This window comes from Dermacentor albipictus, chromosome 1 (assembly GCF_038994185.2).
Source record: "Dermacentor albipictus isolate Rhodes 1998 colony chromosome 1, USDA_Dalb.pri_finalv2, whole genome shotgun sequence".
NCBI classification, from domain to species: Eukaryota; Metazoa; Arthropoda; class Arachnida; order Ixodida; family Ixodidae; genus Dermacentor; species Dermacentor albipictus.
In genome coordinates this window covers 5,549,667-5,574,599 of record NC_091821.1, presented here as the reverse complement: position 1 = coordinate 5,574,599, position 24,933 = coordinate 5,549,667, and the positions used below count along the sequence as shown (strand labels likewise).

The window sequence follows — 24,933 nt, the reverse complement described above, 5'->3', positions numbered from 1 at the left end:
ACGCATTTTCTACGTGATTTTATATATCGAATTCTGGCTATATCGAACTATTTTGCGATCACCGCGCTGTTCGATATATCGAGATTCGACTGTATGTACAAGCAGAGTCAATGTGGTTAAGATGGCTGACCAAAAACAACACGCAGCTGCCAGCATCTCGTGATCTTCTTCCTTTCCCTTTTATCCTTCCATAACAGTACGTAAGTCTGGTAATGTTAATCAAGTTCCACTTACATGTGGAAAATCATATGCGAGACATAGTGGAAGGTGCCTCAATGTTTAATTAACAAAACACGATGAGTCAGTAAAGAAGTCCAGTTCATAGCATCGCACTGTCGCACAGGTGGCTTCTCACCCTTGTTTGTAGATACAGAGGTACTTTCGAAACATGAGTGCCAAACAACTTGAAACATTGTTGACGCTTTCCACATTAAATGAATGGGGGATGTATGCATCCATCAGGCTTCAGTTTCATTATCAGACAAGGAATATAAATATTTATTAGCCATGTGCTTTCATCCGACATCAGATAAAGGTTCGTTTGCCTCTGAGGCTTTGGGTTTGCTTTTTTTGTTGGTTTCTTGTTCGCATTCATTGATCTGATTGCAGGTTCCCCAGATTTTGTTGTCGAGATTTGCAATCGCCTACATAAACATTCTTTTCCGATGACATTTTCAGTTCAGGATCAGTGCTCGTCCTGTGTTTCTCATCTTCATCTGTATCTTTTCACACTGCAACAAATATGTTACTTTTCACTTAGTGGGCTGTCATGGGAAGCCATCCTCCTGCAGTGATGTGCTGATGATGCCCTCTTCTGTATTTTTACCTTTGGCGCGGAATGTCCAGGATAACCACGCCGCCCCGGGACCAGGCATGTGTGCAGTACTGGGTGTCGCTGAAGGCAAATAATTCTGTTTCCATTAACTTTGCGCAATAATGTGTTTCTTGCATGTGCAGAACTCGGCACCTTTTGCTGGCTGAGCACGCGCGTGCTGCCGAGTGTTAGATGACGTGAGGCGATGGCTGATGTGGCCCTGAGGCGCCTGAAGCCCTTAGTGGTCCGTACTCCTGTGAGACCCCCACAACTTGAACTCAACTAATAACAAACTTAAACTTTTGTGATGCATTCATTACATATTGACATGTTGTCTCCAGTGAAGGTAAGAAGCAAGGAAGTAATTCATTTTTTGGAAACAGACATATACGTAGTAGCCAGCACTTTACCTGTGCCTTAACTGTTTATCAGAGTCATTAAGAATAGTAAATTTACAGGATGTCGCCTTAGTATGCTTTGCATATGCTTCTACCATGGTTCCAAGCATTCTCACATGTATGCTCAAAAAAAGAGGGAGCATGATAAAAAAATAAAAATCACTGTCATGTACGCTGAATTTACAACATGCAAGCAGCGTTATGGTGTTGGCAGCAGAGGCCCCAAGTTTGATATATCCAATGTACAGTTTGTTATGAGAAGTGTTTAGTATGAATATATTTCAGTATGTTTCACATCTTCGAAACAGAAAATAATTACCTTCATACGGCTTCATTATATTTGGCTTTGACTGTATCCCTTGTCGAATTCTACTTCTTTGTCCAGGCTACTTAACATAGAATCTACAGCACATTAAATCTGTCCTCAAACTGCGTCATTTCAGGTTACTAATTATTTGCAAGTTACTTAGCGCAATAATTCCCTAAAATAACAAGTGAAACTGTGAATCTTTATTTCCGTTTTGCAAGTGCCGAAGAAGGCAGCAGTCACTACGGACAAAATGCATGGTGAAATAGAATTCATAAAAGCTGAATGCAATGCACTTTTTGATACATTTCACAAATAGGCGGAAATGAATTAGTTCTGGGGTTTGATTTGATTATGAGGCACACGATTTGATTATGAGGCATGCTGTAGTGGGTGAATCCGGATTAGTTTTGACCACCCGGAGATCTTTCATGTGCCCCAATGCAAGGGACACTGGTGCTTTTGCATTTTGCCCCCATCAAAATGCGGCCACCACAGGCAGAATTTCATTTTGCAACCATCGCCACTAAGCCACCGTGGCAGGTAAATAATAGGTGGACATAGAAAATCACGCCAACAACCTCTGCTGAAGAGATGCACTCGAGCACTCACCCAGAACCAGCCAGGTGTTCTTGTTGGCAGTGTAGGCCCGCAGGTTTTGCGTAAATGAGACGGACACGTCGAACTGCTTGATGAGGCTCTCACTGCCACTGTCCGAGCTGTTGCGCAGCTCGACATACTTGCTGAAGCTGTAGTAGGAGCCTGGCAGACAGAGACAGGAACAATTGGAGAACTGCACATCCTACATCATCATCATCAGCAGCAGCAGCAGCAGCCTGGTTACGCCCACTGCAGGGCAAAGGCCTCTCCCATACTTCAACAACCCCGGTCATGTACTAATTATGGCCATGTCGTCCCTGCAAATTTCTTAATCTCATCCGCCCACCTAACTTTCTACTACCACCTGCTACGCTTCCCTTCCCTTGGAATCTAGTCTGTAACCCTTAATGACCATCAGTTATCTCCCCTCCTCATTACATGTCCTGCCCAATTCTTTTTCTTGATTTCAACTAAGATGTCATTACCTCAATTTGTTTCCTCATCCAATCTGCTCTTTCCTTATCCCTCAACGTTACACCCATCGTTCTTCTTTCCATAGCTTCTTGTGTTGTCCTCAATTTAAGTTGAACCCTTTTCGTAAGCCTCCAGGTTTCTGCCCTGTAGGGAGGTCTGGTAAGACACAGCTATTATACACTTTTCTCTTGAGGGATAATGGCAACCTGCTGTTCATGATCTGAGAATGCCTGCCAAACACGCCCCAGCCCATTCTAATTCTTCTGATTATTTCCGTCTCATGATCCGGATCCGCGGTCACTACCTGCCCTAAGTAGAAGTAATCCCTTACCACTTCCAATGCATCGCGCTACCTATCGTAAATTGCTGTTTTCTTCCGAGACTGTTAAACATCACTTTAGTTTTCTGCAGATTAATTTTTAGACCCACTCTTCTGCTTTGCCTCTCCAGGTCAGTGAGCATGCATTGCAAGTGGCCCCCTGAGTTACTAAGCAAGGCAATATCAGCGAATCACAAGTTACTAAGGTATTTTCCATTAACTCTTATTCCAAATTCTTCCCAATCCAAGTATCTGAATACCTCCTGTAAACACGCTGTGAATAGCATTGGAAAAATTATATCTCCCTGCCTGACGCCTTTCTTTATTGGGATTTTGTTGCTTTCTTTATGGAGGACTACAGTGGCTGTGGAGCCGCTATAGATATCTTTCAGTATTTTTACATACGGCTCGTCTACACTTTGATTTCGTAATGCCTACATGACTGCTGAGGTTTTGACAGAATCAAACACTTTCTCATAATCAATGAAAGCTACATATAAGGGTTGGTAATATTCCACAGATTTCTCTGTCACCTGATTGATAGTGTGAATATGGTCTATTGTTGAGTAGCCTTTACGAAATCCTGCCTGGTCCTTTGCTTGACAGAAGTCTAAGGTGTCCCTGATTCTATTTGCGATTACCTTAGTAAATAGTTTGTAGGCAACGGACAGTAAGCTGATCGGTCTATAATTTTTCAAGTCTTTGGCGTCCCCTTTCTTATGGATTAGGATTATGTTAGCGTTGTTCCAAGATTCCGGTACGCTCGAGGTTATAAGGCATTGCGTATACAGGGTGGCCAGTTTCTCTAGAACAATCTGCCCACCATCCTTCAACAAATCTGCTGTTACCTGATCCTCCCCAGCTGCCTTCCCCCTTTGCATAGCTCCCAAGGCTTTCTTTACTTCTTCCGGCTATACCTGTGGGATATTGAATTCCTCTAGACTATTCTCTCTTCCATTGTCGTCGTGGGTGCCACTGGTACTGTATAAATCTCTATAGAACTCCTCAGCCACTTGAACTATCTCATCCATATTAGCAATGATATTGCCGGATTTGTCTCTTAACGCATACATCTGATTCTTGCCAATTCCTAGTTTCTTCTTCCCTGCTTTTAGGCTTCCTCCGTTCCTGAGAGCATGTTCAATTCTATCCATATTATACTTCCTTATGTCAGCTGTCTTACGCTTGTTGATTAACTTCGAAAGTTCTGCCAGTTCTAATCTAGCTGTAGGGTAAGAGGCTTTCATAGATTGGCGTTTCTTGATCAGATCTTTGATCTCCTGCGATAGCTTACTGGTATCCTGTCTAACGGAGTTACCACCGACTTCTATTACACACTCCTTAATGATGCCCACAAGATTTTCATTCATTGCTTCAACACTAAGGTCCGCTTTCTGTGTTAAAGCCGAATACCTGTTCTGTAGCTTGATCTGGAATTCCTCTATTTTCCCTCTTGCTGCTAACTCATTGATCGGCTTCTTATGTACCAGTTTCTTCCGTTCTCTCCTCAGGTCTAGGCTAATTCGAGTTCTTACCATCCTATGGTCACTGCAGCTCACCTTGCTGAGCACGTCCACATCTTGTATGATGCCAGGGTTAGCGCAGAGTATGAGGTCGATTTCATTTCTAGTCTCGCCGTTCGGGCTCCTCCACGTCCATTTTCGGCTATCCCGCTTGCGGAAGGTATTTATTATCCACATATTATCCTGTTGCGCAAACTCTACTAACAACTCTCCTCTGCTATTCCTAGAGCCTATGCCATATTCCCCCACTGAGTTTCCCAATGAAGGAGTAAATTTCATTGTCCTCAACTTTATAATTGAGACTAGAGTGATAGCACTACCCACGTATAACAGCTGCTTGCCTTTCTGGCAAGTACTTGGACATTTGTGCCAATACTTGTCGTAAGTCTGTTTCTTTACCTGCATTTTTTTCTTACAGCCCCATCCAATGTCTAAGAATATACCCAAATAGGTTAAAAAATTTATTGCAAAGTCAACAACCAGGAGCTCACCAAAGGAGAAGAGCAGCACCAGGCAGAGGATGCTGAGCCAAACCATGACAGCTGCCAGCCAGCGCATGAGGGCAATCCAGAGGAATGCCACCAGCATGGCACATAGAAGCCCACTGCACAAACAGCACATATCTGAGGCCTCACATGGTTCACGCACAAACAGTTGGTGCACCATGGCATCGTTCGCTTCAGGTAGTGCTCCTTTACAGTCAATTTCAGTTCCAAAAGAAGCCACAGGATGACGTGGCCGAAGCTGAACAAGAATCCCGGAGGACTGCATTCAAAGTCAACTGCTAGAAAATTTTGTTTTGTCTAAACTGGCTATAAACTAGGGGTGTGTAAATCTCTAAAATAACCAAATCGAAATGAATAGTGAACATGAGAATAATTAGATTTGCAAATCGACTATTAAATTTTTCTAATGTGCTACTCGCGCAGTACCACATGTCGCAGGTGCTGTGGAGCCCCTGGTGCTCGATGCCGCCCAGGCGGGTGTTTCACTTTGTTTGCAGTGCGAGAGAAGTGCTGAGCATGGCATGGGCGGGCACTTGATGCAGCAGCGGACTCCGTCACTGCGAGCACTCCCCGACATTGGCCGAACGCAGGATCAAGCACAGAGTGCAACGTCAATCCAAATAGGTTGCGAAGCTTCAGGCGAAAAGCGGTTCAAAACCAATGGCCACTGACATCAGCAAGAGTGGTTATGGGTGCAACAATTGAAGCCTGACTACGTGAGGAGGGACCAAACAAAAAGCATTTTTTTTTTTTAAATTTAGGAGAGCCAGAGTATGCTTCCTTCTACGAATATAATATCCCTAATCAATTTTATGTGTGTGTGGCGAGGAAAGAAAAGACAACTCTATTTTACTCTATCATTAACAATAAATACCTCTTTTTCAGTGCCCACTATAAGAGGGGGCGTTGGCGCCACTATCATTTGCAACGCAATGTAGCTTCTGTAGGAGTGCAGAAAGGCATACTCGTAAAGTTCCCCTGTTACAATATGACCCCTCACATGTTGCATTGTTTTGCTTGTCAACGACTGTCAAAGGTTTTACAGTGTTTTCACTATATAGACGACTTTCTTGTTCTTATAGACACAAGTGTTGAAAAATTTTATGCAGTCTTTACGCAGATCAAAGACACTTTTGTTCAGTGCCTTCATCTGCTCATATCAACTACTGAAGTGCCAGAAAACAATGTCATCAGATTTTTAGACATCAAACTCAGATTAATGCAACATCACACGTGTTAGTCTTACGAACCACGAAGCAATAAGCCATTGCTATCTTTTACGTCATCTCATTCTAAGCCTGTTAAACGAGCAGTGACGAAATCATGCTATCACAACGTGCTTAACAAATCATGCATGCACTCCATGCAAGAAAGCTTCAATCATCAAACAGATCGTCCGGTAAAGGCTGGTTATCCCAAGCAGCTAATAGTGTTAGTTTCAGAAACTATCCTCAGTAGTTTGAGCAAAAACAGAAAAGAACAAACAACGGGTAGATTCGATGACAGGAAAGGAAAAAGAAAAAAACCACTGTAGTGCCTTATATTCATCATGTCTCCCATAGAATAAAAAAAGATAGCTAACAGAGCATGTGTCAAGGTAGTTTTCTTGGCTCCGGATAAGCTTGGGAGATGTGCAAAATGGTTAATACTGATTTCGTTCCAAGAGAGTGCAACATCAAACATGAAAATCAACTCGTCTATAGTAAAGAGGGAATCGTCTACGTCATTCCGTTATCATGTGGCAGGCTTTATGTTGGTCAAATGGGGAGATGCCTTAATGAACGCCTGAAGGAGCACAACAACAATGTGCATAATATTGTAAAAGGGCATCTTGGCATCCACTGTAGAGACTGCGACAGCAAGGCTTGCCACCCCCATTTTGCTCGAATATAAATTTTAAGTAAACATAGTAATCAACTAACGCGTGAAATCCTCGAAGCAGCGCACATCGCCTGGTCAAATGATGCATGCATCAGTAGCCCCTCCTTATCGATTACGTCCAAAGAACTGGCATTTTTAGCAGGGGGGAGGGGGGGGGGATATGATGATTACAGTTATCACCCTTGTTCAGTGCGGCAAATATGATCGACTGTGAATATATGTATGTTTTTTGGTTTCCCCTGTTGGTTGGAGCTGTTATATATTCTTCATTCTAAGCAATAAACTTCAGTTGCAAGTCGGCGCTCGTCCGTGTCATGTCTTCCTCCTTGTCCCCGTCAAAACCGCGCTGTTCTGTTTCAAAGAAGGCTTACCAACTCGCCCAACCATCCGTATTGGAACAGGCCACATTGACTTAGTATTTGCCTTAATGTCCCTTTAAACAAAGTCTTTTCTTGGCACAAGACAAGCGCTGCGAGGTTTATGCAATGGTATTTTAACACTACACCGTGGCTTAACATCTGCCTTTAGTGTCCCTTTCAACTGAGAAGCTCATTAGTATTCAGTACAAATGAACGTCACTAATTCATTAGCTTCACAGAAAAAAAAAGCACTTGATTCAGTTCAACAGAAATTTTATTGATAAATATAAACCTACATTCCAGACCGTCATATTTTAGCATTCAATTCTAATCAGTGCTGGCATACTAATTTGGTGTCTTACTGTATATATCTTGATTTCTACGTACCAAAGTTGTAAATAGCTTGCTACATTCTTGTTATGCAATGCTAAGAGACTGCCGAGCATTGAAGCAGCGCGATTTCTTGCCCAAAATTTATATGCATAAAATTGTGTGAAAAACTTTCACATTCGAATTGATATTCAGCTTTATTTTCTTGATTCAATATTGGACTTGAAATCTACTGTTCGGTATTCACACACCCACCCCTACAATAAAGGAGCAGCACATAGCAGTCATGCTGTCATGGCATAGGACTGTCTATTTCGTTGTTCTCAAGTAGCACCCGAGTAGACGCCACATGCACCTCAGGGTAAGCGGATGTGATGCGCAGCGTTTCATCTACAGAGATTTTCAGCACATCACTGGCACTGCTGAATGTCAAGATTGTGCCACAGTTCTCAACACTGCTTCTCAACATTCTGGGTTCGCTGTCATTCTCAGCAAGTGGTTGGCAATGGGGGCATTCACTTCAGTTTTGGTATCAAAAACATCCATTTTTGCAAACTGTTTGAAGCACCCTCACTTATATTTCAAGCACAAAACTTTTCACAGAGGCTCCTCCATATCAAAAACTATGCTTTTATCTGGTACAAAATATTGTTGTGACTTGCCTTTAATATAAGCGGTTAAAAACAATCAAAAGATTCAATTTTCACCCATTTCTTAGGTAGCCATACTAGTGCTCAAATCAAATCAAATGAGAGTTTATTTCAAATACATTTTGACAGATCATGTTTGCTGGTCAATCTAAGCACACTCTACTCACTTGAACACAGGATGATAAATTTTCCTTTTTTATGCAATGCTATTCGCACACTTTTGCGACCTTAAAGGGACTGACAACTGGCCAGAATATCTTGTGAAACACTGATGGAAATGAAAAGACCACAATTCATAGTGACAGAATCAAGCACCCTGTTTTTCATTTAGGTAGGAATTAACTTTAAATTGGCTAATAAAGTCTCAAAAACCAGGAAGTGAAGCAAATTGGCGATGAAGCCTGGTATTTCAGATGTAGTATACAAAATTACTGGTCGGTAAGTCAGCTGTTATTATGTATGCGGCAGATGCTTATTGCTTGAAGTTAGTTTGTATATAATAGAGCATTTGAGCTTTAGTCTATGCGTATTGCAAAACAAAAATCACAGCCATTCCACTGAGTGAACTTGGGCTACCACCACCACCACCACCACCACCACCACCACCGCCACCACCACCGCCACCGCCGCCGCCGCCGCCACCACCACCACCACCACCACCATCATCATCATCATCATCATACCATTTCATGTCCACTGCAGGACGAAGGCCTCTCCCTGTGATCTTCAATTACCCCTGTCCTGCGCCAACCGATTCCAACTAGCTCCTGCGAATTTCCCAATTTCATCGCCCCACCTAGTCTTCTGCCGTCCTCAACTGCGCTTCCCTTCTCTTGGCACCCATTCTGTAACCCTAATGGTCCAATGGTTAACCTGCGCATTACATGACCTGCCCAGCTCCATTTTTTTTCTCTTAATGACAATTAAAATATCGGCTATGCCCGTTTGCTCTCTGATCCAAACCGCTCTCTTTCTGTCCCTTAACATTATGCCTAGCGTTCTTCGTTCCATTGATCTTTGCACGGTCCTTAACTTGTTCTCAAGGTTCTTTGTCAGTCTCCAAGTCTTTGCCCAACATTCAACACCGGTAAAATGCACTGATCGTATACCTTCCTTCTAAATGATAATGGTAAGCTCCCAGTCAGGAGCTCACAATGTCTGCCGTATGCGATCCAATCCATTTTTATTCTTCTGTGAATTTCCTTCTCATGGTCAGGGTTCCCTGTAATTATTTGACCTAGGTAAACACTCCTTCCCAGATTCTAGAGGCTGATTTGCGATCTTGAACTCTTGTTCCCTTCTCAGTTATTTATCATTATCTTCGTCTTCTGCATATTGATCTGCAGCCCCACTCTTACACTCTCCCTGTTAAGGTCCTCGATCATTTGTTGTAACTCGTCCGCAGTGTTGCTGAACAGAATAGTGTAATCGGCAAACCGAAGGTTGCCGAGGTATTCGCAGTCGATCCTTACTCGTAGACCTTCCCAGATCAATAGCTTGAATACTTCTTCCAAGCACACAGTGAATAGCATTATAACATTGGAGAGATTGTGTCTCCTTGTCTGACCCCTTTCTTTATACGTATCTCCCTAGTTTTCTTGTGTAGAATTAAGGTGGCTGTGGAATCTCTGTAGATATTTTCCAGGGTATTTATGTAAGCAGTCTGAACTCCTTGATTACACAATGCCTCTATGACTGCTGTTATCTCTACTGAATCAAATGCTTTTTCGTAATCTATAAAAGCCATATAGAGAGGCTCATTGTACTGTGCGAATTTCTCGATAACCTGATTAATGACATGGATGTGATCCATAGTATTGTATCCTTTCCTAAAGCCAGCCTGTTCCCATGGTTGACTAGAATCCAATGTTGCCTTTATTCTATCCTCCATTACTTGGGAGAGCTTACCTACTGGCTTCCTTAGTGCTTTACTTCCCACTTCAGTTGCTGCTTCTGAAGCCAGTCTAGTTACGGTTTTATTAATTACCTCTATGTCATCTTCATCTCTCTGTTCTAAGGCTGCATATTTGTTTGCGAGTACCAGCCTGAATTGTTCTGCTTTTACCCTTACTGCATCTAGGTTGGCTCGTTTCTTCTTGACAAATTTTACTCTTTCACTCTTCAGCGGTGCTGTAAAAAAGACAAAGCACACCTATGAGTGCAAAAGTCTACTTATTTTGAAGCTTTTCCCTTTTGCATCTGTAGAATACTCGGTGTACACGCACAATTACTACTAATAGTGGCTCAACCTGTCGAAGTGCTCAAATTGAAACTCACCAAGCATCCCAAGAAGCTTGCTTGCCCACAACAAATTCATAAGACCGTTCTATGCCGCTTGTCAATGCATGCATCCGTGGCGTAATGGTTTCAATGTCGGGCTTCTGTGCTGGAGGTCCTGTGCAAGGTATATGCACACATGGTAGCGGAGCTCCCACAGAAGCCCGTACATCCTGCAATGGCAACTTGTGGAGGCCTGTCAATGCCATTTACATTTGCAGGGTGTTAGGATCGGCCCACTGCGCGTGTTCCAATCCAACCGGGACGGGGCACACTTCAGAGAACTGCGGATAACCGGCAGTCACGTGGCGCGGGGCAGCTCAGGGGAGTTCTCGAGGGGAGGTAATTGGCGGAACCTCCCCATGAGCTTTTCGAGGCACCAGACAATGTGCTACCCGGCCGCGCCACCCGGGACGGCTCAGAGTCCTGTGAAGCCCCTCTGACGTCGGCTCCGGATCATTACACCTGTGTGTGTGTGCGGCACGTGTATGTGAGCCCTCATCCTCCTCCAAGTCGACAGCCCTCATCCTCCTCCAAAAGGGCGGGTCATCTTCAATGACGTCAAACTGTGACGTCAAGCAGAGTGCTTATAAGCAGCAATTGTCGGCTGCTAGAGTGTGCTCGTTGTGGTACTAGAAATGTACTCATGAGCTGCATGCTCGTTGTCGTGCTAGAAATGTACTTGTGAGCTGTGTGCTTGTAAGCTGTTTGCTGTATGTTAGTCTTGCGGGCTCCATTTGGGAGTCACGCTAGACTGTCGATGTACGTCTTGTCTAAGATGTAAATAATGTAAATAAATCCTGTTCACCTAGTTCCTCTCAAGTTCATCCCTACAGCTACGACTGCCAAATCTTACATCTGAATGGCAGCGGTGAGATCGGCCTACAGCTCGTAGATCGTCCGACAACTCGACCAAATGGCAAAAAACCAACATTTGCCTTTCAAGGCTTGTTGCGCCAAGTCATCTACTGCGCCACCTCACATGGCACACAAAGAGCAAACAACTGTACAAATGAAGCGTAAGCGAGAATGTTTGCCACAACATCGCGTCACAATCGATTACGAGTACAACCATCTGCATTTATAGCCCTCATGCTAGAACAGCATTCTATAACTGGTGAGTCTTGAGAATTTTACATGAATTCAGAGCAATGGGTCCACACAGATGTTGAACTAAGTACCACATGCATGTGTTCTTAGTGCCAACACACGTGTTATTTCGGCGTTACAATAAAATTAACATTACACTTAAATAATTCATAAAAAACACCCTTTAACCTTCACTAACACAGTACACATGGCATCTGTAGAATTTCTCTGGTACTAAAGACATAGCTTAAACATATTATTTAGTGAAAAGGCAGTTAAAAAGAAAATTACTGATCAAATATTACAAGGTTAGTACTATATATATTGCCATTACTCATTATGGCTGTGCACAAGAGAGTTTTAATGACACTACTATGTTAGATATGGCAACACAATCTCAACATAGCTCAGCATGCATCACTGCAAGCAAACTTCAGAAGCCTGCACAGTTTTCTACCCATAATTATTCGTGGATCAAAGCAAACAGCTTGTGACTTCACATTTTCCTATTTTAATTTAATGACAGTGTCTGTATTTTTTGAAATGCTTCCATTGGTGGTCTATTCAATGCATAATTTTCATCAACTACTGTTTTGCCCCGCGAGATGCAGTCTTGCTTCAATCACGCGGAGCCGCATTTCGGCCTCGCCTTCATGACCATGTGAATTGACCTTGGTCCCGTGTTCGAATCCTGCCGGCGGATGATTTCAATAATGTTTATTTCATTATTTATTACACAGTACTTTGTTGAAAATGATGAGTTTACAAAGTCGCAAAGTTGTTTGAAGCCAAAAGGACAAAGTTCAGGCAAATCCATGCACTACCCATTGTTCCCACGCTGGCTGAACCACTCGGATGGCAGCTCCCGTAGACACTCTCTCAGGTAATTGTATGAAACTATGTATTGGGTGGTTTCTTAGATTTCCTCTCGCTACGCCAGATGTCAGCACATGCCTTACTGGTTTGCTTTGCCTCCTCATAGAGGGCATGGGAGTTTTGAGACACGTACATTGAATAATGTATGGAAGGGCAGACATATACAGCTCTGCTGTAATAACGTCCACACTAAACAGTGGTACTTGCATCCCTCAATGCCCGGCGGCACACGAGTGCTGTTGTATGTGCCCGAAATTCTGAGCATGCAATTGAGCTAAAATGCTTTGTTCCAACTCGCTCAGGTCCTCTGGAGACAACATGCTTGGGAAATCAAAAAAGCGCTCGTGCGGCTACAGCAGCATGCTGAACTGTATACCATGTGTAAAAGCATTTGTAAAATAAAAACAGTAGGAGAAACAGGAACTAACGAAAAAAGAAACACACGGCACTGTGTGCGTCTTTCTTCGTTTGTCCTTGTTTGTCACACTGTTTTTATTTTAAACCTAACTATCAACATGCCCAAGTCTACCCTTCATAAAAGCATTGTTGCATAGCATTGTTTCACTTTGAAGAACTTGGCTTGGCTAAAAAGCACCATTTACTTGTTAATTTCCAAAGCTGTTAGACAGGAAACCGTGAAAGCATATGGCTATTAATGTAGAAACAATTCAACACTTCAGAAAACTCATTGCAGGAACATTGGTTTCGTGAACAAAATAATGCTTTCTCACAGCTATGGCTGCACTCTTGTTGCCCGTCTCCCAGCAATGCCTGCATATAATCGCTATCGCGCTCACCTGTCACCATTTTCAGCATGCTTGAAGTGAACGACTACATCCTTATTGCAGATCGAAAAATTTTTATAAAAATTTTATACGGCGTTTTCTGCATTACCACTACACGATTGGATACTTGACTGGTAAACTTTCTACTGCACCAAAAAAAAAAAAAAATATGGGTACCATAAAAAGAGTGGTTGTCAGTCCCTTTAAGTTGAGGGCTTCTTGAAATGCCCTAAATGTTTTCACAAGCAGAAATGTACACTGCGCAAAGCCCTAAGCTTTTAGTATTAACATGCATCTGCGAGTGCTGGCTGCAGCTCTCTCTGGTTTCTTTAAAACAAAAATGTTTGCATAGTATTAACACAGTTTCTGCTAAAAACACTTACTGGTAGCAGAATTCTACCCCTGCCCAAGTCATGAATAATGCAGGTGCCTGCTGCCTCATGACATGGACCTGAAATGCTTAAGGCACTGTGAACATGGGATGTCAGTACAAATCCACAGCTATGTTTAGAAAAACAAAGAGAAAGTAGTAACACACTCTTTTGTTCACTCCTTGTTCATGCTAAAGAGTGATTGAAACATTCATACTAATGCATATGCCTATCAGATGGGCCAAGCTGGCCAACTTTGCTGTACTCACATGAGCATGTGAGGCCATGCAGTCTTGAAGTCTTGGAATGCAAGTTCGCCAACATCCTTTGCACTTGACAAGCCTGCAAGGATCCTGAGCCCCCCCCCCCCCCCCCCCCATTAATTTTGTGTTCCTCATTAGTGCACAAAAGAGAAAACATCTGGCACAGCAAAGGCAGGCAGTAAGCCCAAGCAAGAGTTTTCTGGCAGCAATGTGTCCCACAGAGTAAGAACCCCAAAAAATAAGGATGGCAGTGGCTGAGCCTTGCTGCACAGCTGGCGACAAGCGGCATAGTTTGGTGCATGGGCGCTGAAGGATTGTGCAGATGGCATTATTGGATGCCTTTAAGTAAAAAGAAGAAAAAGGAACACTGGGCTTCAACTTATTTTACTTTGAAAACTGCATGGCGACACAAATTAACCGTCAGAGTGCATGCCTATCACTACTCAACCTGGATGTGTAGCCCATAGCCACAGGCAGAGATAGCAAATTCTTTAAAAGTGTGACACATGCAGTGCTTGCAGCTTCTCTTTTAATTGGATGCACTTTGCATATAACATTACTTTTTCCACTACTTAAGAGCAGGCGTGCCTCCAAGCAGAGGTGCCTACTGGCACCTTTTATGGTGATCTGCAAGATGTCTGTACTCCGTCAATACTTGCCCCTGTGCCCATCATTACCATGCTTTCCAGCCTCACCAGAGTAACTATCTGTCACCACAGAATCAAATTTTTGGAAGATTACTTAACCAGCCTTCCTCCTGTACAGATCCCTGCTTTCTTTAAAGTGCTGGAAAACTTATCCAATCATGTCAGATAAGTGATGGCCTGCACAAAAAGATGTGCCCTGCATGACATTATTTGAGTATGCTTTTTGTCTAAGTCCTTACACATCCACCACATAGAAAGCCTTTCAGACACATTTTTGCATAAGCATGGGCCAACATGAGTGCACCAGGTTTATGCTGTACGATAGCTCTTTTTTTTAGCAGCATAAACACAGGTACACAAAGAAAGATAACGTTTCACCATGCGGCTGTATTTATTTGGCAGTTCTTTTTTTTTGCGAGTGTAGGGGCTGCAACATGTTTTCAGTCTTCTTTTTTTTTTAGTATGTCACTCCTTCCATTTTCTTTTCTTAATGATAAATCACCAACTAGACCAGCTTTCCAGTTTGTGTGACAGCTATTGGTTGTGGTGCTTGTTCTTAGTACAACAGAATATTTCCATTTCAGTCTAACTTACAGAAAACATTTTAATTCGAATTGGAATACGGCCATCACTCAGAGTAATATGGTTATGTCGGCACCAAGCAATGCTACACCAAAATATCCCCCTGTCATTGCCAATTACGAGTGAAAGAAAACAAAACACACAACGAATAAAAATAAGCTTTGCGACAGAGTGAAGGGTGTAATAGAACTGGCACTTTACTTCCAACACAGCAGAAGAAGCAGAAACAAAGCAGCATAACAAGCAGCCCACAAGCTTTTTTTTTTTTTTTGCATGCCAGCAATTCCCACTTTTTCAGGTTTCATACTTGCGTGTTGAGCTACATACTTCCTGAAAGCAGGAACAGCATAAAAACTTTGCATAAGACTCTTAAAAGGCAGAAGATGTCAAAACACCAGTTTTTCAAGATGCTGCTTCAACTTCAGATGCCCACTAATGTCAACTCCACTTCGGAAGTGAGCAGATGGTGTGATATATACAGGACTGCCTATCACTACAGCTTCAACTAGCGAATACAATATCATCTACCCACATCACTTTTCAATCAATGCTGCTGCCTCACTATATTACATGTATCATCTTCTGTTGCTTCTCTGCCCCATAGCTTAGTGCTGGTAGAATGCACAGAGTGTATATTTTGAGAATATTTGTAGGCTGCCATTCACAGCTTCAGAGTGCCTGCCTTTACAAACTTCTTATTGAACTGCATTATTCACCTAAAAATTTCTTTCCAAGATCCAAATCCTTTGGCCTAGATGAGCCCTAACAAGCTGCTGACTACCCGTCATGAATGCTTGGTCCCTTGGCAGGTCTTCTGCATATTAGCCTTCAAGCCTACCTTGACAGTTCAGGTCTGCAATAAAGTGCTCCAATCTTGCTTAATAGTGATATGTTGTCTATAAATCATCTGCGGTCAAGTAGAACTACCAAATTTGTGGCGATTCCAATTAGGAGCCATCTCGTGCGATAGACACTCCACAGAAAATGTGTTTAAGTGAATGAATGCATGTTAAGCGATTTACTTAAGGAAATTTACTTATTACTAAGGCTCTCAACAGTAGTCGAACACTGCGTCGTAGCACTCGAATCACTCTCCAGAGTGGAGGGCAGGATTTGCACTACATATCTGGTGAAAGGTGAAAATAAATGAAATGAAATGAAATATCTGTACAGTCCCCATAGTCTCGGTATTCTAAAGTGCTTTCATTCTAGCACGTTCGCTTACCTTCTGCAGGCGAAGTATATTTATCCACAACACTAAAATCAGCTTCTCATTCACTGAACTCACGTGAATTTCCCTCAAAGAGCACATGCAAAGAAAACTCTAACATCCTGTCGGTGCTTCACACCACAAAACACGTGAAAATCCCTTTAACTATTGCTACACCGTGCCCATTAGACATCGTTAGCCGGCTAATGTTAGTTTGAAATGCCACTTTCAAGACCTTCTGCGTTGCTCACACACACACTGCACCATGGGACGTGAAAGAGGAGATTTTTTTTTCCAAGCAGTTTGCTTCCCCCCCAGGCGGTGAACAGGCTCTGAAGTCCTCTAAATTTTCAAAGTAGAAGACAAAAATGGTCGCCAGCTATTGATGGTTTGAAAGGCTGCTTTCGAGACCTTCCACACTGCTCACGGAGGCTCCGTGCTATCGGATGTGAAGGAGAACTATATTTTTGTTTTCTAAGCAGTTTGCGTTTTCCTCGCCAGGCGTTAATTTCTGAGTGCACTCCAAAATTTCACAATCATCAAAATCAAAGTAGGCAGCAAAAATAGCCGCCTCCGAGAGCAGCGTGCAAGCTTTGAAAAATCGCAGATATTGTGATTCCGCTGCGTCTGCAGCTGATTTTATTGATGGATCAAGCAGCAGGAATATGAGGATGCTGCCTTTTCGTCGGACTTTGACTCTGAAAGCGACGATGGCACAAACCAACCTGGAACATCAGCAGTCAGAGCCCGGCACGCCAAACTGTAGTGCTTGCACTTAAATTTTTGTTGCGGAATACCGGTTCAATGAAAATTTTTGATTTTGTCGGAGATATTGCCCATTAGACGGCAATACATTTTGTATATCTCATTTTTTAAACAATTTTTTCAGTAGATACAAGCATGTCATAACAAGCTTTGTTCAATTTTATCCCACATTCATGATTCTGGCAATTTATATCTTTTTTTATGTCATACATTTCGTTAATAAACCTTTTATGTGTGAAATTGCATTCATTCTGCTTTTTGTTTATGCATTACAAGAAATATTGAGTGCAGTAGTTCCTTCAGAAAAAAAATCTGGCATAACATACAAGAAACACCTATTTTCCCCATGGTAGTGAAAGAATTAACCATAAAGGATGCAAAAAAAAAAAAGATGTACTGCCTTCATCTCAAGACATTGCAAAGTGCACATATTAATGAAAAAAAAAAAAAATCTCAGAAGCTGGCGCTACCAATCCAAATAGCCAGCGAACGCGAGCAAGCACACATGTTGAACTCTGCCTGACATTTAAATGGAATGAGCATTCTCGCGTATCGGATGGGGCCTGACAGATGATCGCAAAAGATTAATGTCAGGTTGCTAAGATATTGCATCAAAACGGCAAGTTTAGCCAGTTGGTTGGGATTCATTGTAAGGTTCGTTACACCGCACTACAAGACAAAGATACAAGAAGGTATAAAATGACGACATAACGCTGACTTAGACATGCAAGCCAAGGGAAATGACAAGGCCGAGGCTTACAAAATAAAGACTAGGAACAAAGCGTGTATCAGCGAACCGTCTATCACTCTTCATGACAAGGAACTGCGTTACCTATGTCAATTTTGATTATGGGTCAGATTGTCACAGTTGCCTCGATGCATCTCTGTGTCTCGTGCATGTCATGGTTATCAACTGGCACCTATATATATGTTATACATATCTTCAATAAATATCAGTTGAGAGTCAGTGCCGTGTCGTCGTTTTATACCTTCTTGTGTCCTTGTCTTGTAGTGCACTGTAACGAACCTTACTATGAATGCCAAGATATTCACCACTAATCTTTAAACCCACTCTGGTATTTTAAATACTTGCTGCGGAGGGTGGTAAATGGGGTTTAATTTATTCACGAACTTATCCACCTGGGCTTTTTTTAAGGCGAGCTTCTAAAATTAATAATTAAGGAGCCATTCAAGGAAAGGACATTCAAGGAACACACCTTGAAGGAAACATGCCGCAATGCACTGCAATGAGTACAACCCTCATGCACTCTTGGCTACACCGCTAGCCTCACAAAGCAGCTACACAAAAACGAAGTCCACCACATTGTTGCAGTCAAACGCAATCTATAATCACTCATCATAGTACTGAGCCTCAAAGCCAGTATAGGCATTGCAGCCTGGCTATGATGCACCTCGCACATCTCTCAAGACAGTGACGAATTGGTCAAACTAAAGCTGAGCACTTTTCACTCATTTTTTGGTAAGGAAGAAACAGACTAAGGTGCAAAGACGTGCTGGCATGTGCAACTTGCATGCAGAAACACGACAAACAGCTCACTTAACATGCTGACCATGATGGCCATTCATTATCCAAAAATGTCAATAAAACACTGCAAATTCAGCCTCTGCTGTCCACTCATGCAGTCACACCTGTTTGAGCTACCTGTCTCAAATGTTCCCTCAAGAGCGTGACAAACGGCACTTGCCCAGCATGGACTGGAGATCTCCAATGATTCCTGCTGGCACCGCAAGACACCATAGAGTTCTCAGGTATGTTGTTGCAGTTAAGTGAAATAATGCCTTTTTCTTAATCTTTATCAGATGGCACAGCTGTTTCCCATTTTTCACAGATAATGCAAGAGTGGTGGTAGCAGTACTCCTGTGACATCGCCACACTGCCCAAGGTCAAAAAGCGTGCATTAGGTGTTCCTACACTGAGGTGAAAATGTGCCATGGCACATATTTTGGGACATTTTCATTCCTTCATATATGTTACACCCTTGCATTTAGTACAATTATACATGTTTGTTCTCATCTACCACAGTTGCTCATTTGATATTATTACGAGGCAGAAGCAGGCGTTAGTATTTTACATTGGCCAAAGTAACACGACCAACACAGAAGGCTCAACTTACTCCTTAAAATATGGCACTGGCAGCTGCCATCTGATGCCATAAAACTTTGTCATCCTCATTTCAGTTCACTAGTCATTCATTTTGTCGCAAGTTAAGCAAAGAACACTTTGCTTAACTTCCGCCAAAAGTTTTTCATTGCTAAGGCGTGCGGTTACTTTGCATCAAATTATACCATCATCATTATGCTATTTTTCAAAATGATAGCATTAAAAAAACTCAAATTGCATTTAAGAATTGACACATTTATAAAATGTATGTTGGTGACCTAGTTGTTACACGACTTGGGAAAAATGAACAGCACTAAAAATGGGGCCAAGCAAAAATTAGACGGCGCACTATTGTGTGTCTTCTTGTTTGAAGCCCAAACTTGTTGCAGCCCAGGTAACAGCGACGATAAGCATTGTTTTCCAGTCAGATCTAGTGAGTGGTTCATCCACAGCTACATACGGAAGAGGGAGGACACTATTTTGCAAGTCACCCACCACTCAATTGTATACTGATACCCGGCTGTTCTGAAGGCTGCAGAGACGTTTCATTAGGACGGGTTCTTGGCAGCAAGCAGCAGGAATTACGATGGGGCAGGTTGTAACACCTGCCATCATGTTACTACTACATGTACTAATGCTTCAAAATCACTGGAGTACTTATGCCGAATCCTACGTCATTCACCCTCCAACAAGTGCAAGCTAGCTTATCAGACATTTGCTTGCCCCCCAGCTCGAATTTGCTTCTCCAATCTGGTCACCCTATCATAACAACCTAACCAGCTTATTAAAATCAGTTCAATATAGGGCTGCTAGGTTTACCTCACGTAACTATACGTACAATTCAAGCATCTCACAAATAAAACTTGATAAATCACTTCCATCCTTAAGTACTCAATGTGATTTTACACTCTTATCATTACTTCACAAATACGTTTATGACGCTAGAAAATATTTTTTACGCTTGAGGTAGCACCTTGCGCATCACGCAGATTACATATAATCACCTCAGCCTCAAGCGCCTCTACGGTAACAAACACTTATGCATTCAATTGGTCGGCACTTCCTCGTGCCATTCAGTTATGGAACACTCTTCCCAATTTCATCACTGTTCAATCTCATGTCTTCAAAGGGCCTCTCACCAGGTCTGGCCATTATGAGCTGTCAAGCGCAGTGTCTGCATAGCGTCCGCTAAGTATTACATCCCTACACGTCGCGGAAAGAGCCTAAATTTTAAACCAAACGCCGCTTGCCCTTCTCCTCGCGGGCGCTGCAATCCTAGCCAGAGAGCATGTCAACTGCACAAGTGCGCCTACGTACATGGCAGTGCTGCGATGTCACTCATAGTGACACGTGACTGAGAATTATTCAAGGCAACATCAGTTATTTGTTTAATCTGTTGCTTAAGCAGATGAATTAAAGTTTAGAGAAATAATAAAATGTACAAACTGAGTGTCTGTGAGTTTTTGTTTTACTTTGTTTTGAACTCCAAGAAACATGCGGAAATTTTTTCAGCTATATCCTGTGATGGTCGAAAAAAACGGTGGTTAATTTGGTGTGGAATGACCCATAGGGTTCCGTCGAGAAGAGTGAACAGGTGAAGTGAATGATCAGGGGTGTCAGAGCATAGAATAGGATTGCAGCACCATTCATCTCTCATGTGAACAAGTCAGAGATGGACTTAATGCACATGTCGCATTCGGTGTCTGTGGCCTCTTCCCTGGATGGCGAGACAAGCAGTCAGCATCCTGGTATAGACGTCCGGATTTGTACGTGACTGTGAACCTATGTATACTATATGTATACCCTTGCAATCTTAACACCCAATGGCCATGTCTAGGTAGGGTAATTCAGTGTAGACAGCCAGCATAGTGCGCGTTGATCAGTAACTACATGGAATGGGCAATCAAACAGGTATGAGAAATTCCACAAATGCCCAAATTAGTGTAAGGCGCACTTGTTCAGTGATTGCGTTTGGGTGTCGAGAGAAGGTGGCTAGCGTAAGCAAGCACACACTCTCATGTCCACTCCAGTCCTGACAGCGCCGATGCAGTGTCCACTAGTATCCATACGGACTCGGTGGGTGCAGAAGCGGGCTGAAATCGGGGAAATTGTAAGGACTGCAATGAGTGTGATGAAGGCATCTGCTTGCTGTTGTCCCCATGAGAAAGGTACATCCTTCTTCAAAAGCTCGATGAGAGGTTGAGCAATGTGAGCAAAATTTTTAACAAAATATCAGAAGTATGAGCACAAGCCAATAAACCATCACACCTCCTTAATAGACCATGGTACCCGGAAGTTTTGCACAGCATAAACTTTGAGTCAGGTTGAATTTCCTAAGCATTAACAAGGTGTCCAAGAACAGTAATTTTGGAATGACCGAAGCGGAATTTCGACAAGTTGAGTTGAAGGTCAGCAGCACGAAACATTGTAAGTACAGTCGAGTGGCACTGAAGGTGGCTTTCAAATGTCAGGGCAAAAAGGATTACATTGTCGAGATCACAGAGGCATATTGACCACTTCAAACATCACAGGAGATTGTCCATCATTCCCTCTAATGTTGCTGGAGCATTGCAGAGGCCAAAGGGCATAAATCGGAATTGGTAAAGACCATCAGTTATAATAAAGGCAGTCTTTTCGCAGTCCTTCTCATCAACAGCAATCTGCCAGTATCCCGAACAGAGGTCAATCGATTAAAAAAACTTGGAGAGCGCATTCGCTTTGCCTTCACGAGTTGAACGCTATAGGGTTATCGGGCCCTGCTGACGCCAACACCAACACCGAATATTCTGTGACACGGGGCCTGATAGAAAACAATGGTGGGCCAATCCCAGCGGCAGTGCAGGGCAGAGGCCACAAGGAGCGACTCATCAATGGCTCATACCCCTGTAAGCAAGGATAAAGGGGGCTTGTGTTTGAGTTTCTGTGTAACAGAATTATGTTTTCTCGTGTAATCAAATTACAATCTGATGCTATCATGTCTGTAGGTTGTGTGTAAGTCAGACTACAAATTTTCTGATATATCTTACTTTGAGAAATTCAATTAGTTCAGTAACGCCTACGCGCCACGTGGAGGGACTGCGTGGTTGTGGTTCGTGATGATTTTTTCTGACAGACAACGCCGCTGATGCCGACACCAGATTTTCTGTGACATTAGGTCCTTAATGCTATCACATTAAAATAATGTGCACCGTGCAGCTAATCAAGTGCATCATCAATGTGAGGCAAGGACAGACGTCTTTTTTGGTAATCTTGTTTAAATGGTAGTAGTTGACGCAAAACCACCAGGTGCTGTCCTTTTTCTTTATGTGGATGAGTGGCGAGGCCCACGAGCTAGCCGAAGGTTGGACGACTCTCTCCTGTAGCATCTTTGTAACTTTGCTCTGCACGATGTCTCACTCAGCAGCAGAGACACGGTAGGGTCTTCGATGGATGGGACTTGCATCGCAAGTGTTATACAATGAGTGATCAGTAGGAAACAAAGTTCTTCAGTCTGGGTGGGAGTAAGGTCGGCAGCGATCATGTTGTTAATATCGTGTTAAGACGAACATGGACAGGAGCATTCCAGGGTACTGTTAGTAAATGAACAAGCATCAGCAGTGTGCGAAGAGATTTGGCACTCGTTCAAAAGAGAAACAAGGGCCACTGCAATGCCGTGCTGAAGCATGTATGTTGAAAATCCAAAGTTGAGTACGTACAGGTAGACAGAGCTGGCCACAGCTGTAGCAACAGTACTAAGCAGCGCAATATTTTGCGTCAGAACGACATCCACGAGTGGAAAGACAAGTCCCTGACAGGCAGATGCAAGTGAAGAGGACAAAAGTAGCAGCTTAAGAGGAAGCTTTAGCACGGGCCCAACTACAATGCAGTCTATTCAAGTACATGCAAAAGCAAAAACGTTTTTCTGAGATAACCCCTGGACCGATTTTAATGAAATGTGTTGCATTTGAAAGAGAAAGTTAAATTCTAGTGACTGTTCGAAGCGTAATTTTAATTTAGGCCCTAAAATTTGTGAAAAAATTTTTCAAAAATATGCAAGTTTGAAAGAAAAATATCAGCACGGAGTTTACAAATTAATAGCTCTGCATCAAGAACAGACATCGCGGTTCTGTGAACGGCACTCATCAGATCATTGAACGCGAACAAATTCAATATGTCAATTAATATCTCACGCGACTTTGTTACGTTGTGTACAAGGGTTCTGCAAAATCTGTATTTTCATATTACTAAGCTTTTTTAGATTTATGTGCAACATTTAAATTTTGTCTGCTTTAGATGTACTATTAGATGTAATATACAGAATTGTGATATCATTATTTATTGCTGAGTTACAGAGTTGTAAACTTGATAGTTTCGTTTTCTGAAAATTTTCAATTTTAGTCAATTTTTAATAAAAAAAATGATGACTGAAATAAAAAAATTCGAAACCACCAGTCACTAGATTTTCAAGTTTTTCTTTCAAATACAACAAACCTTGCCAAACTTAGTGCAGTGGTTGCAGAGAAAAACAAATTCTGCTTTTACATGTGTTCAGATAAGAGCACCCGAGCTATAGCTTCCTCTTAAGGCAGCCACCTTGTGAAGTTAAGGAAGGAGGTACAGCAGAAACAGAAACAGAGTCGGGGTCAGAAGGCAGGTCTAACTGAACGTCTGTAGAGGAGTTGATCAGGGCAGAGTGTGTTGAGAGGAAGTCGAGACCTAGACTCACCGCAACAATATTCTGTAGCCGTGGAGTTAATTATTTCAAATATCTTCAATTCATTTTTATTAGAATTTTACGTTTGAAACACATTTCCTATTGCTTTATTTATTCATTCAAGGCCCCTGTTAAGTCTCAATATACAGGGGCTCTATATGGCTATAAAAAGAAAACAGCCTATAGTATTTGAGAACAATAACCAAGTAGCTTGCAGCTGCCTCACGTGGCTTAACCACTCTGGGGCTTAAATGTAGATGTAGAGACATGCTATAAATGTGCTTCTCCTTCACCTGCTGCCATAACAGTACACTAGAGCCGACAATGTCAACTCACAGAAATGAGTGCTTTTTGTGTGTTTGTGCCTACTCAACACGGTGCGTGGCAGGTCTTACAAGTGCAATGCTGCTAAGCACCATTGCAAGCTTTACGACTAGAGCTCCACCAACGCCAGTCCACAAAATGGCCATAGTCAGAACGAAGCGAAGGCACTTTCTCTGGCACGTATGTTTGACACATGCAGCCACTACGACTAGGAATGTCACTGGTAATGTGCTGTTCCCTAAATGGTTACTAGCAGATGAAGTGTGAATAATTGAAATCAAAAGGGCATGAGCACTGCTGGTAGATGAACACAAGAAACATGAATGACTACATGGACATGGTACGTTTTGTGTTTGTGGCAGGCTGCATCTCTCTCAAGCAGTAAGCATGTCCCTTAGGAAGCACCAACCAGATCAACAGCTTCTTCTGAATTGAAAACAATTGCATGCAAATCATTCAAGCAAACCTGAGCATTCACATGCATGTGAACAATAAAAATTAATGAGCCCCCCCAAAACAGTACCTTTTCTTTCTCAACTTTTCCATGCTTTTAGAAACATTTGAAAAGACTGGGCTTTTAAAGGGTAAATCCAACAATTTATTAGGGTCTCCAGACTGCAGCAAAATATACATTCTCTTGTATGCGCCATATGAGAGCTGTGTGATCATTTCAGAATTATTGCAAAGCCTGACACTCCCAATATGTGCCCTCAAATGATCTCAACTGTTCACCCTGTGTGCTAGCCTATTGTGACACCAGCATGTGAA

At 42.5% G+C, this 24,933-nt stretch overlaps 1 protein-coding gene across 9 annotated transcripts in view; it reads right to left on the bottom strand.

Annotated features, from left to right (window-relative positions):
- The window catches only part of Ctl2 (Choline transporter-like 2), a 608,937-nt gene that overhangs the window by 190,768 nt on the left and 393,236 nt on the right, over window positions 1-24,933 (bottom strand). For 7 of the 9 annotated variants that reach the window (XM_065452835.2, XM_065452836.2, XM_065452844.1 and 4 more), the window contains 4 exons: window positions 15,253-15,381; window positions 13,829-13,912; window positions 4,927-5,039; window positions 2,132-2,281 (listed from right to left, as the gene is read on the bottom strand). In XM_065452835.2, coding sequence (XP_065308907.1) covers window positions 2,132-2,281; window positions 4,927-5,039; window positions 13,829-13,912; window positions 15,253-15,381 — 476 coding nt within the window. The remainder of the gene's footprint in view (window positions 1-2,131; window positions 2,282-4,926; window positions 5,040-13,828; window positions 13,913-15,252; window positions 15,382-24,933) is intronic. The other 2 variants (XM_065452840.2, XM_065452841.2) reach the window with 1 other exon arrangement.